At 41.4% G+C, this 15,444-nt stretch overlaps 2 protein-coding genes across 3 annotated transcripts; one reads left to right on the top strand and one right to left on the bottom strand.

The window, feature by feature from the left end:
* The first annotated feature begins 395 nt into the window (after positions 1-395).
* On the top strand, positions 396-2,655 carry LOC147642215 (putative protein phosphatase 2C 58). Of its 2 annotated transcripts, none has more exons than XM_086803908.1 (5): positions 396-610; positions 1,025-1,258; positions 1,380-1,656; positions 1,827-1,981; positions 2,072-2,655. In XM_086803908.1, exons 1-5 carry the CDS (start codon positions 542-544, stop codon positions 2,207-2,209), a joined length of 873 nt encoding a protein of 290 aa, XP_086660034.1. In that variant the 5' UTR covers positions 396-541; the 3' UTR covers positions 2,210-2,655. The 2 variants fall into 2 exon arrangements, with proteins under 2 accessions (XP_086660034.1, XP_086660041.1); XM_086803915.1 differs by having other exon boundaries at positions 472-610; positions 954-1,258.
* A 6,141-nt stretch (positions 2,656-8,796) lies between these two features.
* On the bottom strand, positions 8,797-9,156 carry LOC147642214 (large ribosomal subunit protein eL36x-like). Its single transcript, XM_086805223.1, has one exon. The coding sequence runs from the start codon at positions 9,154-9,156 to the stop codon at positions 8,797-8,799; it is 360 nt and encodes a 119-aa protein (XP_086661349.1).
* Positions 9,157-15,444: the final 6,288 nt, after the last annotated feature.

The following is a 15,444-nucleotide window of genomic DNA, read 5'->3' as shown; positions in this document are numbered from 1 at the left end:
ATCTGCTCAGAGTATATACACATATGTATGTGGTGGTTGTGCTTTGTCGGATAATTTGGCGATGGGACATAGAAGAAAAAGTTGGATGGGCAATTTCTGAGCCCAAGATTGCATTATGTAGTGCCCTGATGCCACCATCCCAGAGCTTACGAGAGAGTGTGAAGAGACCGCGATGTGGGCACATGTAAAGACCCTTAGCCTACATGACAGACTACATTGTAGCCAATGAGGAGGAAAACGTTGACTTTGTGTTGGTTTTAGAGTCTAGACTACTTTCATCCCGTTGGGCCACGTGCAGAACAGATAATTAGTCTCGAGTCTGGAATTAACCCTTAATAATTGATTCCATATGCTGACGGTGCCGCTTTTCTTTGAAACTGTTGGCTGCAGCATCTTTTCATATACTTACCCTATATTTTTAGTGTGCTTTTTATCCACTGTTTTTAGGGTTTCAACACAGTGCTTCTTTAGGTTTCCGACACAGTGCCCGTAGTGCTTTTTAGGGTTTGTCTGCAGAGTTCTCCAACTTGGGGTCGATCAAATGATTTCGAGCAGCGAGCCAGCCAGCAGCCCCCCTCGGCAGAAACGAAGCATGCTGCAGAGGATCAAGGTATGCTCTCGCAGTCTCAGTCTTGAAACCCTTACCCTGAAGGTACGCTTAGGCTTGAAACTCTATTCCTGTCGAATCTTGAGTGTGGAGAGTGATACTTATCGTCATTTTCAAAGCTGTCATCACTGCAGGTTTTGCTAAAGTAGGCAAAATCCAAATTGAGGTTAAATGCATGATTACACAATTTCAGGCTTCAAACCCTCTTAGTGTAGAAAAATGATAGTATCTAATTATTGGTGCTAAAACCCTCATCGCTGCAGGTTTTGCTAGAAAAAATATAAGTCAAGGTTATATGCATGTCTTTAAAAAGATTGTTGGTGAATGGTCTAATGTTCAAAAGCAGGAATGCAGACTCACAGTCAATAAACTCTTCAAGAGGCAACCACCCATTAAACTACGCCTATGTGTCTGCAGTATGCTGCCTGTTTGGACAGGAGGAAAGGCTGGGGTAAGGCTCAGCGTTATGTCATTCATGGGTCCTGTGTCATGAAAGCGAAATCAAGTCGTGCCATGGAAGATTTTATCGTCTCGGAAACCAAACGCTTGAAAGACCATGATGTGGGGTTATTTGCTGTTTATGATGGTCATCTGGGTCATGAAGTATCCCATTATCTGCAAGCCAACCTCTTTAGCAACATATTGAGCCAGGTATATCATACATGCAAGGTTGCACCCAGCCATAGTAGACCTTTGGAACCAGTGCCTGGTGGTATGCCCTTTTTTTGGGTGAGTTTAAACTCGATTTACTTACCCAAGTGTTTATTTGCAGCCCACATTTTGGACAGATCCTACCACAGCTATCACAAATGCGTATATGCGAACGGATGCCGCCATTTTACAGAAGTCTGCAGAACTGGGCACGGGTGGTTCAACTGCGCTGACTGCGATTGTTGTTGATGGCGCCAGTGCATATGTCGCAAATGTGGGTGACTCTAGGGCAGTTCTCAGTCGATCTGGGATGGCCATGCAGGTGACTGTAGATCATGATCCGATCTCTGAGCTGAACAGTATCCAGAGAAAGGGTGGCTTCGTCACTACTTTACCAGGTATTTGCACTTCTAGATCAAGTCAACATGATATATTCTGTTACTGTATACCTTGGATGTACTGCATGGTCCAGTGACCTTCTTTTAGTGCTCTCACTCAAGGCATGCCTTTTACCTTTTCTTCTAGCGACTTCAATCCTTTAATTTATAGAGACCTTGTTTTTCCCCAGGGGACGTGCCACGAGTCAATGGGCAGCTTGCTGTAGCGCGTGCTTTCGGTGACAAGAATTTGAAAGCTCATTTGAGAGTGGATCCTGATGTCTACTGTCTACTCATTCAGAAGACAGATGAGTTTTTGATACTAGCAAGTGATGGATTATGGAAGGTATGGGGGGGTTTTCTTTGTCTCAGGTTCATGGAAAAATTAAATGATAAGAGGTGCCAAAGGCTTGACCAGACTGTTGTGTTTGTGTAGGTGATAGAGAACCAAGCTGCTGTTGACTTGGTAAGGAAGACTAAGGATCCAAAAGCAGCAGCAAAGCAATTGGTAGATTATGCAATTCGCGAGAATAGCAAGGATGACATCTCGTGTGTGGTGGTTCGATTCCATTAAATTTTTGGTTGTGTCTATTAGGCATCCATTTTGATTTTTGAAGAAAATAGCATTTAAAGCTATGAAGAGATTTCTAGATACATAGGTTTGCTGCTAGGGGAAATTAAGAAATCCTCTTGTTATATAGTGTACATATCAAGGTTAGGAATAATCAAGACCTCTTTGTACATGCTTTTGGCCTTGATTAGGGAATTGGCATGTTCCCATATACTTTGGATATTGGGTGAGATAACAATGGGCTGTGGACGGAAACCTATGATGGGCATTTTTTTCATCACAAGAACATAGGATATGATGTTGTGTCCTCTGGCCCCCTCATAAGGCCGATTCCAAGGGTTTTCAAAGAGAAACAAATGTATGGTAGTACATAAAAAATGCAATCACTGGTCAGTGGTACAAACTTTCGGGTCTCCATTAGGTGGATTGAAAGTTCTTGGGATTTACACATTTACTGTGCCATCATGCAAGCTTAGTGCACCTTACTCTACATGCATGGGAAGTTATTTCAACTACGTAAGTGCTTTTTAAGATGATTCAACTTTCTGCAAATGAGGTTTTACCTTGTGCTGGAATGTCTTCTGAATATGCTTTGCTTTTACTATGGTGGTATTGGGTTTACTTTGGGTACTCATGCAGTTCAATTCTTCTTTCTTTTAGTGCACTTTGTGGTACTTTCCTTCGTTGTTTTTTGTTGGTTCATTTTCTCACATTAGGGTGGCTTTACAAGCATCCACAGAAAACTGCGTGGACTCTCATCAAGCCAGGTTGTTCAGCCGCTTTGTGATTCACATATTGGTGGATGGTGTAGCAAAGTGGCTGACTTGGCTGAAGGCCCACTTCACAAGAATTCTGTCTGGCGTCAACCCAGAGAGAGGAGGAAGAGAAATCCTCCACCCAATTGGCATCTTCCTTGCGAGAAGCTTGGGAAGCTTCAGTCTTCTGCATGTTTTGTTCATGTCCACAGCTTTTCAAGTGTCTGCTTGTCCTTGGATGCTTGAAGTGAATAGGAGCATACAGCTTAAATAAATTTTATATGCTATAGCTAATGGAAAAAGGGAAAATTTACACTACTATTGCATTTTTTTCAATCGGTTCAATTCTTTTAGAGAAGCCCTCAAGATTTTCAGCTGAAGGATCAGCTGAAGACTGCAAACGGCTTTAAAAGAGCTGCATTTTTCTTTTGTGCAATTTCTTCTTCCCTTGATAGCTAAATTAATGAACAGGTAAGGGCTTTACTGCAGTGTCTTTCTAACACCCATCAACCCATGGGAATGTGATGAGTGAGTTTTCTATTGAAGTATGTGTGAAGTTAGATTTTAGAAAATCACAAATTTTGCTTATGTAATATTGGAATACTAGGAACGCTTGCTTCCATACAAAACAAACTAGAGGCATCTGGGGGAATCCAGAAGAAAGAATATGTGAACTTAGGCTATGAATCCCAGCAAGCCTTGTCTTGTTCTCTTCCAACTGCTCTTGGACTTGTACTTGATTTTAAACACCCTCGTAGTCCTTATAACCTTTCTCCTTTGGGTGATTCACAAGGTACTAAGTGTGGAACCTAAATATAAATCCATACTTTTTTTTTTTTGCTTAGTCTCCATTCACTATGGCTTGCATGTATTGCCTCACCCATGAGGGCATAGTTGATGAGGTTGTCTCAAGAAGTATTTTGCCAATGTATCAAATTACAGGTGGCTCTTACTATCTAGGATTTGCATTAGTGGAAGGTTGAGATGAACAAGGGTACCTTTAAAGGGGTTCATTAGTGGTTTTAATCTGTTTTCTTAAAGAGGTAACTTTGATCGTCTTTCTCATTGGTAGAGGTGACTTGTAAAGTGCATGTATTCTTATTTTTTAATTTCTATTGATACTTTTTGAATTCCCTGTAAACTCAATTTCTAAAATTTATATCCCTCTCCTCCTTTCTCTTGGCTCTTCATTATCATTGCTCCTCCCAACTCTTCCATCTCCCCCCCCTCCCCTCCCCCTCTCTCCCCCCCCCCCCCCCCAGTCCCTCCTCCCCTTCTCTTCCTTTTGCACCTAAGTTTGTGTTTCTTCGTTCCTCATTTACATTTCCGCTGTCCCGCGTTTCCCTTCTTCTCTCTCTACCTCCTCCCATCTACCTTCTTTTGCTTCTATTCATATATCCGATTTCTCTCCCCTCTTAGCTATGCAACCTTGTAGCACCCCTCCAACCTTTGTAGAACCTTATTGAGCTCTACAACCACACCCCCTAAGCTTTGTAGCTTTGAAACTCCCCATTATAACATTTTTGACCTTTGGAGCACCTCTCTAAGCTCTACATCGTTCCCTTGAGGCCAACATCTATTACCTTTCCCTTTATAGTGTTAAATGTCTCTATGAGATGCAACAAATAGCCATTCCAAATTTAGATTGCGCTTGGATCTTGATCATGAGTATGCAAGCCTTTGGAGTATTAGGGGAGGTTCAATTATTACAAATGTTGATTTGGAAAGCTTGTATAAGGAATTGGAAAAGTATTCATCTATGGGTAGAAGGTAGTATTTACCAACAATAGTCCCTCTCTCAAGTACAACACTCTCGTTTCAAGATGTACTATGTTTTACATTTTGTGGGTAATGAACACAATGGTCTTCTCCTAGGCTATACTATCTTACCCTTATTAAGGCTTAAAGGGGGTTACAAGTAAATAATTTCAAACAATTTAAGAGATGCAATAAAGGCATGATGGAGGATCACGATTATGGAGAGAGAAGGTCATGAGATGAGGTATAGTAATGGAGGAAAGTAAACAAGGCTTAGTCTATTGAGGCATGTGGTCAAAAAAGTATATGTTATCAAAATGTTGGATGATCCTGACAACACCCCATTCCATGATAGGTTGCACAATAAGTTTGCTACAAAGCTCAAGGATCTTGTTATTGTTCATGATATGTTGCATGCATGTGATAGGAGTTAGTTGTAGGGGATATGAAGCATTAAATAAAATTTTCACAAATGCATGTAGCAGAAAAGGATTATCGAGACCTCAGTGCCAATGCCTTAACAGTGGTGTAAACATTGCTAGAAAATGTATGAATTGTAGTGTTAGTGCTATTTTAGAGGAGGTCGCCCCTATGTCCAAGATTCCATGGCTTTATCAAAGGTAAGTTCTTTTCATTATGATAAGTTTAATAATCTCTACTTTGTCACCACTTGCATGTGGTTATAATTCAACAGGAAACAACTATGGCTTGACATGGGAAGATTGCAATAGACTGATTGTATTTGCACTAAAGTTAGATGAATGTCAAGTTGTGAAGGGTCATAAGTTGGAGTGAGTTAGCTTAATTGTTCAAGTCAAGAGCTTACCTTACCCTTGCTAAAGCATGTGTCATTGGGTCTTGCCTTCAAGCTACAAATGAAACTTGTCATTATGAATGCGCTAGCTCGTTCATTACAGCTTCACTCTGTTGTCACATTGGAATGTTTCTTGCCAAAGGGGTGAAGAGAGAGCTCTCAATGCCTAGATGGAGACAAGTAGCGATCCATCTTCATGGTGGTTCTCTCTCACAAAAGGCAGAGGAAGAAGAAGAACCTAATACAAAAAGAAACCCTACAATCAAGCCTATCTAGAATACATCCATCAGCCAAGCAAGATTCAATAGCAAGCAAGCAAGCAGGGAAAGAAGAAGAGCTCACAAAAAAACTATTGCAAGGGAATGACTGTCCTTTGCTTATTGTCAAAAATGATTTATATACGCATGAATAGTTTTCACACTAGGTCGATCAAACTTCAAAAATAGTACGTCCTCTATTACCATTCTTAAGCAACTATGTACACTAAGTATGTAAACTTCCTTTATTTGACATTAAGTGCATGGTAAATTTACTTTATTTGACATTAAGTGCATGGTAAGGTTGCTTTATATGTTCCAACGTCATCTTATAAAAGTTAAGTATATGTTTGCATGGGTAAGATGGTAAAGCACCTTGCGGTAGGTTAGGTGAGAGAAACCATGTTAAAAACTGGAGTGATTATAATATACCCCCTTTCTTAATGGTGTGATAACATTTTAGAGTCACCCAAGCTGGTGGTGAAGTAGCTGCCGAGATGGAAAGGTGTGGATGGTCCAAGATATGCCATAAAATTGGTGGTAGAGGTTAAGTGGTATAGTGCAAGACCAATCCACAATTGAATGCATGGCAAAATGGTGGGAAGCTTTGGGTAGTCTTGATGGCAGGCAGCCTAGGGAGACGGCATGGAAAGAGATAGGTGATGTAGAGGTTTGTCATGCCAAGCCTCTGTTGGTTGTGGAAGTGGTGTGGACCCTTCAATATGAGGTGGTGGTCTGTACCCTACATTGACGGTAAAAAATGTCTAATACCCATAATGAAATATGCAGGTGACGTCCATGGGCAATGGGCTAAAGGTGTACCCGTGTGTACACTTCGCTAACATGAAGATTTATCCAACGCTAACATGAAGATTTATCCAACTCAACTATTTTCTTCGGCTCTCTTTGCTATTTTCTTCCACATTTACTTGACCTCTCTTTTCTTGAGGAGTGAAGATTCTTAGATTGTTGGAGACATGGCAGTGATCATTGCGCACAGGTGCAATGGATGTGGGCAACCTTTGTGGCTCGATGGATTTGGCGTTGTCGAGCAATAGGGATAGAGAGGGTGTGGATCAAATGAATGGTGGTGAAAGATGAGGTGACCACAGGTTTTATTTAATTCTAGGAAGGTCCAAGTCATGGGTCATATGATGGGCCTGCCATGGTCCCTCCATCCAGAAATGTATCTGGAGGGTTGTTGACAAATGAGGCTTAACACAAGGTTGCGAAATTACAGTGCCTATGTGTCTATTAGATGAAGAGCTCGTGTACATACTGCAAATGGCGTGTAGCATGGACATTGGGCAAAAGGTGGACCCATATAGAAGCTTTTTCCAGTGAAAAAACTCCAACATTCTTCTTTCTTCGACACTTATTTATTTGCTTTCTTTGACTCTTGCACATTGTTTGAGATAGAGAATTGGTGGTTAATGTGTAACAAGGTGGACCGATAAGACGGGTGTGAATGAGGTTGGGTTGTTCATGAGAATGAAAGAATTTAGGACACCCAATCTCACAGGGTACAACGGTAAACTGCGAACTATGGGTGGCTTGTGGAATAACATCAAATGGATCTGGGTGCTTCTTGAACCTCTTTTTGAAATGTTTATGGCTATTTGGTCCGCATGTGCTTGAAGCATGGCGATGTCAGAGAAAAGAAGCAAGGCAACATAGCGCTTTCACGGCTTGGGGGTGAAATTTGGGATTGCCAGACAATATCAAGGGGCATGCGGTGTTGCTTTGATGTTTTGGGCATATGTACCTCGCTCGATTAGTGCGGATGTAGGCAAGTTGGATGTCTTCGAGGCAAATTCATAGCATATGGATTGAGTCGCTACTTTATGTGAAGATCACCGTTTAGATGCATGGATTCGACAACACAATGGACGGCGATTGGGATGCCCATTTAATTGGGCAAGACGGAGGATTCTCTAGTAGGCAAATTCTCATGAAGTCCAAGCATGTTGTGCATAGATGAAAAGGCTAATAACCCTTGTGAGTGTGCATATACCGGAATTGTGATTAATGGATGAACATGGGACTAAATGAGACTCAATGAAGAAGACGAGATAAGATAATGGAATCAAAAGAACACCTTTTTACCCGCAATCATCAAGTTGTCTTCTAACTGGATTGCATTGGCAGTGACTGCTTCCCACGTTGTAAGACCTCTAATGACTAGGCCATTGTATATGTCCTCGTGGCGCAATCCTCGGATGAATCTATCGAGCAGTTGGTTATTATTAAAGCGCTCATCGGGAGTGCAGCGAGAATTTAGATGCTTCAATCGACTTATAAAGTCTCTCACTGACTCCCCTTCCTCGCGTTCAGCTTTTTGGAGTTGAGATGCTACTCCCCAAAGCACACCCTCACGTATGTATTCTTTCAAGAACAATCTCTTGAGAGTGGGGTAGTGAGTGCGCTCTTCAACCCTTAAGGTTGGCGTGGAGAATGCATGGTCAGAAAGGATTTTGGATTGTCCAAGAAGAAACCTGTAAACAACCGAGCTAACAGCTCTACCCTTCGTGAGATGCACTATACCCACTCAGTGGGCCCCACTCAGTGGGGAGCTAAAATAAGCAATAACAGGAGGGTGAGAAACGTTTTACCTACACTTAATAACCGAGCTAAAACAGCTTAACCCTTCATGAGATGCATTATATCCACTCAGTGGGGAGCTAAAATAAGCAATAACAAGAGGGTGAGAAACGTTTTACTTGCACTTAACAACCAAGCTAACAGCTCTACCCTTCGTGAGACCCACTTAGTGGAAAGCTACAATAAGCAATAACAGGAGGGTGAGAAACGTTTTACTTGCACTTACCGATTTGTTTAAAAAAAATATGGACATAGTTTAGGACTCAAGCTATTCAAGATGAAGAAATTCTCTCTCTCTACCGACGTTAATACCCTCTCTCTCTCTCTCTCTCTCTCTCTCTCTCACACACACACACACACACACACACAAACTTTTCTCGCACACATACCCATATGAACATAGTCTTACTCTCTCAAGGTCTTGACAGCGTTCTTCTCTCTCAACATCGTGCTTCCCCTTCTTCTCTCAACACCACCTGCAAACCTCATTTCGCGCAGCATAGAGGACATCTCCTCACGCTTCTTCTTGTCCCTCAGGTGAGTTCCGAGCCTTCTCTTGGCTACCAGCTCTCCAAAAGCTCTGTGATGTGCTGCCCATAGGGTGCAAACCCCCAGATCAGCTTCCTCACAAAGGAGGTTGCGCTTGGTAATGACCCGCATAGCAGCAAGGACGTGCAGGAAGCTCCCGCTGGGTAAAGATTTGGCCTTTGTGCAGACCAAGACCGTGCTTCGAAGCTGGGCTTCTCCAACCGTGCGAGGTGGCATGCTTAGAGTTTAATATATATAATTAATTAACTAATTAGCTAGCTAACTTTTTGTTTTTTATTTTTTGATTTTGATTTTGTTTTCTGTTTGGTTGTTTTTTTATGTTTTTTTATAATTAATAAAAAGATAAATTAAAAAATACAAAAAAAGAGGTTTGTTATTGGGAAATAGGGAGATTAACTTTCTAATTGGGATGATGGCAAGTAAGGAGGGGTGATTTTTTATTATTCGGAAAATAAAAAAGAAAAAGAGGAGGAGGGGTTATTCTTTTAAGGGGGCGGGGCATTGTGCATGCAAGTATGCGTGAAGTGAAAATGGGTGTGCACCACACTGCATTGCACGTGCATGACTTGATGGTGTGTGTGCACATGCAGGTGCAAGATGTAAAGTGGTGGTTGGGTGCACGTGTGTGAATGTAAGGTGTGTGTGCACTTGCAGTGTACAGGTGTATGCGCATGGGGGGCCTAAAGGTATGTGCACGCACGTAAATGGGTGGGGATTCATGTGCAATGTGAGCAATTGGATGGGGTGCATGTCCGAGTGCCTCTGTGAGTTGTACGAAGGTGTAAATGTCTGTGAGATGCACATAGCTGTGTGGGAGTGTGCAAGCACGGGTGAATATGTGCATGCAACATGCGAAGTGCACGTACGGGTAAAAATGCATGTGCATGTCCATGGGGGAGGGGGTGGTCATGCATGTCCATGGGGGAAGGGGTGGTCATGCATGTGTAAATGTGCGATGCATGCGCACGTGCATGTGAATGGTGGAATGTGTGCACATGCGAGCAGTGTAAATGGGAGAGCGTGTGCACAAGCGGTTAGGTGTACATGCAAATGTATAAGAGTGTGCATGTGCGGGTGCATATGTGGGTGAAGAGGTAAAAGTGTATGTGCATGCGCACATGAAACTCTGTGAGATATAAACGCACACGCGATGTGGACATGTGACTGTGTAAGAGTGTAGGTGCATATGCACGTGCAAGATACAAATGTCCATGTAGACATGTGGGCGTAAGTAGGATGTCCATGTGTGCAAAATGCATGTGTAGGTGAGTATGGGGTACACATGCATGCAAATGGGAATGTGGGATGTAATTGTGGAAAGGAGAGTGTGCACGTTTGCGGAGGTGTGTACATGTGTGTGCACGAAGGTCAAAGGTGTGTACACGTGTAAATGGGAATGTACGATGAGAATGCATGTGCACGTAAATGGCTGGGTGTGGTACTACATGTGCAATTGTGAAGGTGTGTGTAGGTACAAATGTCTAAAAGAATGTGCACATACGGGTGAAAATGTGTGTACGAGGGTGTGGTGCATGTGCAAGTGGAAATACGGCAGGTGCATGTGCACGTGTGTGGGGTGTGTGCATAAATGTCAAGTGTGGTGCACATGCACATGTGTGGGATGTGTGCATAAATGTCAAGTGCGGTGCACATGCACATGTGTGGGATGTGTGCATAAATGTGGGTGCATGTGGGGATGCAAGTGTGTGGGGTGTGTCCATAAATGTGGGTGCATGTGGGGATGTAAGTGTTACAAATGTGTGAATATGTGCACGTGCATGTGCAGTGGGGTGTGTGCAGCATGTATGTGCATGTGTGTGGGGTGTGTGCATAAATGTGGGTGCATGTGGGGATGCAAGTGTTACAAATGTGTGAATATGAACATTTGCATGTGCAGTGAGTGCACATGCACGTTTTTAGTTAGTTTTTGACAATTCTTTAAGTTTTTGTGTTTTGTATCATTCCTAGTGAAGGTAATAACTGTACACTTGAGCGGGGGGTTGTGTTACCTTAGGGTTTTGGCATACCGTATGTGTGCTTAGCAGGCGAGGGTGGAGAATCATTTGCCCATCCAGGACCAAAGTTGGACACCACCGCGGTTTGCTTGTTGTGCTGGCCTGCTTATTTGATATGCATCTTTCTAGTTCCAACTTGGAGGGGGTCTTGGGGGTTGTGGTGATCTTTTTGAGCCCTAGGGATGCTCAGCAGTGCCATAGAAGTTTGTGCACGGCTCTCTTTAGGTTTGGTACCATGGGTGGCTCTTCTTTGATGGGGATAGGTAGGGCCACCACATATGGATAGGGTGTTGCCTCTTCTTGCTCGGAGTCCACGGGATCTTTTGACTTTTTTGGAGGTGGTTTCATGAATCGAAGTGGAATCCTTTACTCTCCATTCCAACTTAAGCTTTAGAATTGGCATCACAGGCATGGCTTGGGGTCTCCACACCCACTTGGTCCGGAGCATGGGTATTCTTTGATCTCGGTACCAACATGTGGGGGTTCCCTTCATAGAATCCTTGTGCTTCTAGAAATTTTGTCAAGATCCAATAAAGCACAACTTCTAAGGTGGTATTGGTGGGTACTGAGGCTGTCAACAACTGGGATCTTTTTGGCCTCCAAGGTAATACAAATGGTGAGGGTTTTGGAAACCAAACATATGGGTTTTTTGGACCTAGACATATGGGTTTCCTTCTCATCATCAAAGCCTTGGGCTTCCACGAGTGGGGATCCAACGGGGCTTGGGGGTTTGGGTAGAAATTTGTTGCATGGGGCTCTTGCTTGGTATATCTCTGCTTACGATTGGGCTTCGAGCCAAATGGTGGTTGCAAGGTCCTGGCATGGGAGTCGTACTTTCCCTGGCTAGCTAGGGTACCCTTGGGTACCCATTCTTTCTTGCTAATCTCCTTTTCCTATCTTTTATTTATTTTTAGTATTCATGTGGCTGATTTGCCTGCACTTCCATCTATTCAAGAGCAACTCATAGCTCTGCAAGCACAATTGGTCAATGAACGCACTCATAGACTTGCATTAGAAGACCAATTGAAATCACATAAAAGGCATAAGCATGACATTGAAGGCGATAATGATGAGGATTCTATTCTTCGGACCGTGAAAGCAACTTTAGATGCTCAAACGACTCGGAAAGAATCTCGCATTAGTCGCAAGGCTTTTTCTTTTCAAAATTTTGATGGAAAAAAGGACGCACGCACTCTTTTGGCTTGGCTTAGCCAATTCGATGACTATTTTTTGGGAGAGAAATTTTCTAAGAAAGACAAGGTCAAGTGTGCTACGAATCATTTGATTCTTCAGAATGCTGGAATGCTACCAAGAATGGGTGACATAAACCTCGTACTTGGGAGGATTTTCAGTACAAAATTAAGAGACATTTTCTACCTCCTCAGTACAAGGCCAAAGCCCGACAGCATTGGGACACTCTTAGACAATTGAAAGGGGAGGATGTCCAAACTTACATTGAGAAATTTTGGAATTCTCTCATTCAAATGCAATCTATAGAAAAAGTACATGAAAAGCATCTTAAAATGAAGTTTATCTCAGGGTTGGATCCAAAGATTAGAGCGGAGGTTAATATGTTTTGTCCTCACACTCTTGCCTCTGCTAAATCTCTTGCTCTATATTGTGAAAAGAAAAATGGTGTGCCCAAGTTCCAACAGGAGAATCGTACTTCTAAATTTTCCAAAGACTTGACATCTTCTAGTGGTTTTGACAGGCGTTCTTCATTCAAACGACCTTTGAACAAGGGTCAAGATCAAAGAAGCCAACAATTCAACAACAACAACAAAGCAAAGATTGGCAACAATAGTAATGGAGCGAGTGGAGAACCAAAGAAGACAGATGTTCCAAATTTATTAACTCGAGATGAAAAAGCAAGCAATGTTCGATATTACACTTGCCATCAGAGGGGACACTATGCTAATAAGTGTCTAAATGACAACAACAACAACAAGAAGCCAATTGCATGACTTAACATGGTGGATGGAGATGAAGACACTAGTACTAGAGACGATGATGATGCTTACGACAATGATGACTGCGAGCCAGAGTCTGATGGTAACGAGTTCAATGGTAAATCTGATCAAGAAGGTACTTCTAACCTTGATCCTCATTCTTTTTCACCACATACTTTACTTAAAATGAAGGGAAAAATTCAAAATAAGGAAATCACAATCTTGCATGATGATGGTAGTACACAATCTTGCATGATGATGGTAGTACACATGATTTTATTTCTGAACGTCTTGCACATGCTCTTCATCTTGACATGATTCCTTCTCGTTTTAAAGTAAAGGCTACTTTTAAAAACCAAAAGTATAATTGCACTAAGAAAGTGAACAATCTTGCTTTTTCTATTGCACAATTTTTGAATCAACGTACTGTCTTAATAGCACCTTTGCATGGTACTGACATGATTTTGGGAATGTCTTTTCGACATGAGTACACACCACATATTGATTATGCAAACCACACAATGTCTTTTATACATCATGGTAAGAATGTTTGTTTACAAGGAATTTTTGAAGGTAAGGATCAACCACTTTTGAGCCATACTCAGGCCAAAAGGGCTTTGAGGAAGAGGGAGAAAACTTTTTAAATTTTGGTTAACCAACTTAGTGCTCAAGAACAACCTCCTAGGGATACATCCCATGACTCTTTCATTTCTAAATTCTCTAACTGTTTTCTTAATGAGTTACCTCCTGGACTCCATGATCACGTCCTGAAAATCATCATATAGACATTATTCCTGGTAGTGCACCGCCTTGTAGAGCACCTTATAGAGTTAACCCTCTTGAGCAAAGAGAAATTCAAACTCAAATCAGGGACTTATCAGACCAAGTAGTTCACCATATGGAGCACTTGTCCTTGTTTTAAAAAAATGGTACTTATTGTATGTGTGTAGACTACAGGGCTCTCAACAAGAATACTATCAATAATAGATTTCCAATTCCTAGAGTTGATGATCTACTTGATAAATTAAGGGGAGCCAGTATCTTTAGCAAAATTAACCTAAAATCTGGATATCATCAAGTAAGAATGGCCGAGCAAGATATCTATAAAACTGCTTTCACAACTCAGACTGGTCACTTTAAGTCTTTAGTGATGCCATTCGGTCTTGCTAATGCTCCTGCGACTTTTAGTCGTATGATGAATAGGATCTTTCTTGAACATCAAAACTTTGTGGTTGTCTTTTTTTATGATATCTTAGTTTTTAGTAAATCTAAAGAAGAGCACGAAAAAACACTTGGAAATTGTATTTAATTTGCTCAAACTTTACATTAATCTCGAAAAGAGTAGTTTCTTCTAGAGTGAGATTAAGTATTTGGGACATATAGTTTCTACTAAAGGCATCCATGTTGATCGCAAGAAAATAGAAACTATTGCGATATGGCTGCATCCCAAGAACCTTCATGAATTACGATCTTTTCTAGAGTTGTGTAGCTATTATCGCAAATTTGTACGTAATTTTGCATATAAGACTCACTATCTCACTGAACTTCTCAAGAAAACCAAATCTTATGAATGGATCGAACTTCAAGAGAAATATTTTCTTGCATTAAAATATGCACTTACTCATGCACCTATGTTACAATTACCTGATTTTTCACGTCCTTTCTTTGTGGTTGTAACCGATGCTAGTGGTAAGGGCATTGGTGCTGTATTAATGCAAGATGGTCATCCTATTACTTTTTCGAGAGTAGGAAATTTCGTCCTACTGAAAGTAAGCATAGCGCCTATTACAAGGAGTTGTCTGTTGTAGTCCATGCATTGAAAATTTGTAAACATTATTTGATGGGCTCATAATTTCTTATAAAGAATGATCAGCAGAGTATCAAACACTTGCTTTCTCAACCACTTATTTTGGATAGACATATTAAATGGATAGCTTTTATTTAAAGTTTTCAGCCTATTATTTAATACCAACCTGGTAAAGAAAATGTAGTTGCTGACGCTTTGAGTAGAATACCCTCCATTCAAAATATTTCTATGAGTGAGAATACATCTTTTGACTCTATGCGTGAGACTTATGACCAAGACCCTGACTTTAGTGATATTTGGTCTAGATTGAGAGAAAATCATTGGACTCCTTTTGCTGAGTATTTCTACGATGGTGGATATATTTTATTCTAGAAAAGATTATGCATTACTTGACCTTTTAGAAATTCTATTTTAGAGGAATTACATCAGCCACCTTATCCCGGGCATCGAATTGTTTCATCTACATTCCAGACTATCTCTAATGACTTTATTGGCCTAAAATGAAAGATGATGTAGCTAAATTTGTTTTTCCTATTCCTAATGCTCCTTGGGAACAGATTTCTATGGATTTTATCATTAGTTTTCCATTGACTCTACGAACCATTTTGGGGGAACTCTAACTTGAGCCGAGCTGGTGTCACCATTGGTTTTGTTTCAAATGCATTGAGCACGAGATAGAGTTTCAGAGCAGAGGCTGGCTCTAGTTCTACCTCCACTTTCCTTATGAGCTCTT

Source organism: Cibotium barometz, chromosome 1, assembly GCF_041138505.1.
Source record: "Cibotium barometz isolate CiBa-2024 chromosome 1, ASM4113850v1, whole genome shotgun sequence".
Classification (NCBI taxonomy): domain Eukaryota; kingdom Viridiplantae; phylum Streptophyta; class Polypodiopsida; order Cyatheales; family Cibotiaceae; genus Cibotium; species Cibotium barometz.
The sequence above is the reverse complement of the archived record's forward strand: the minus strand, read 5'-3'. Positions and strand labels throughout refer to the sequence as shown.

Excerpts from the sequence above, each read along its gene's own strand:
- LOC147642215 (XM_086803908.1), top strand. The coding sequence starts at position 542 with ATGATTTCGAGCAGCGAGCCAGCCAGCAGCCCCCCTCGGCAGAAACGA. Across the intron at positions 611-1,024 it reads GCATGCTGCAGAGGATCAAG|TATGCTGCCTGTTTGGACAG; the intron begins GTATGCTCTCGC and ends ATGTGTCTGCAG. Across the intron at positions 1,982-2,071 it reads CAAGTGATGGATTATGGAAG|GTGATAGAGAACCAAGCTGC; the intron begins GTATGGGGGGGT and ends GTGTTTGTGTAG.
- LOC147642214 (XM_086805223.1), bottom strand. The coding sequence starts at position 9,156 with ATGCCACCTCGCACGGTTGGAGAAGCCCAGCTTCGAAGCACGGTCTTG.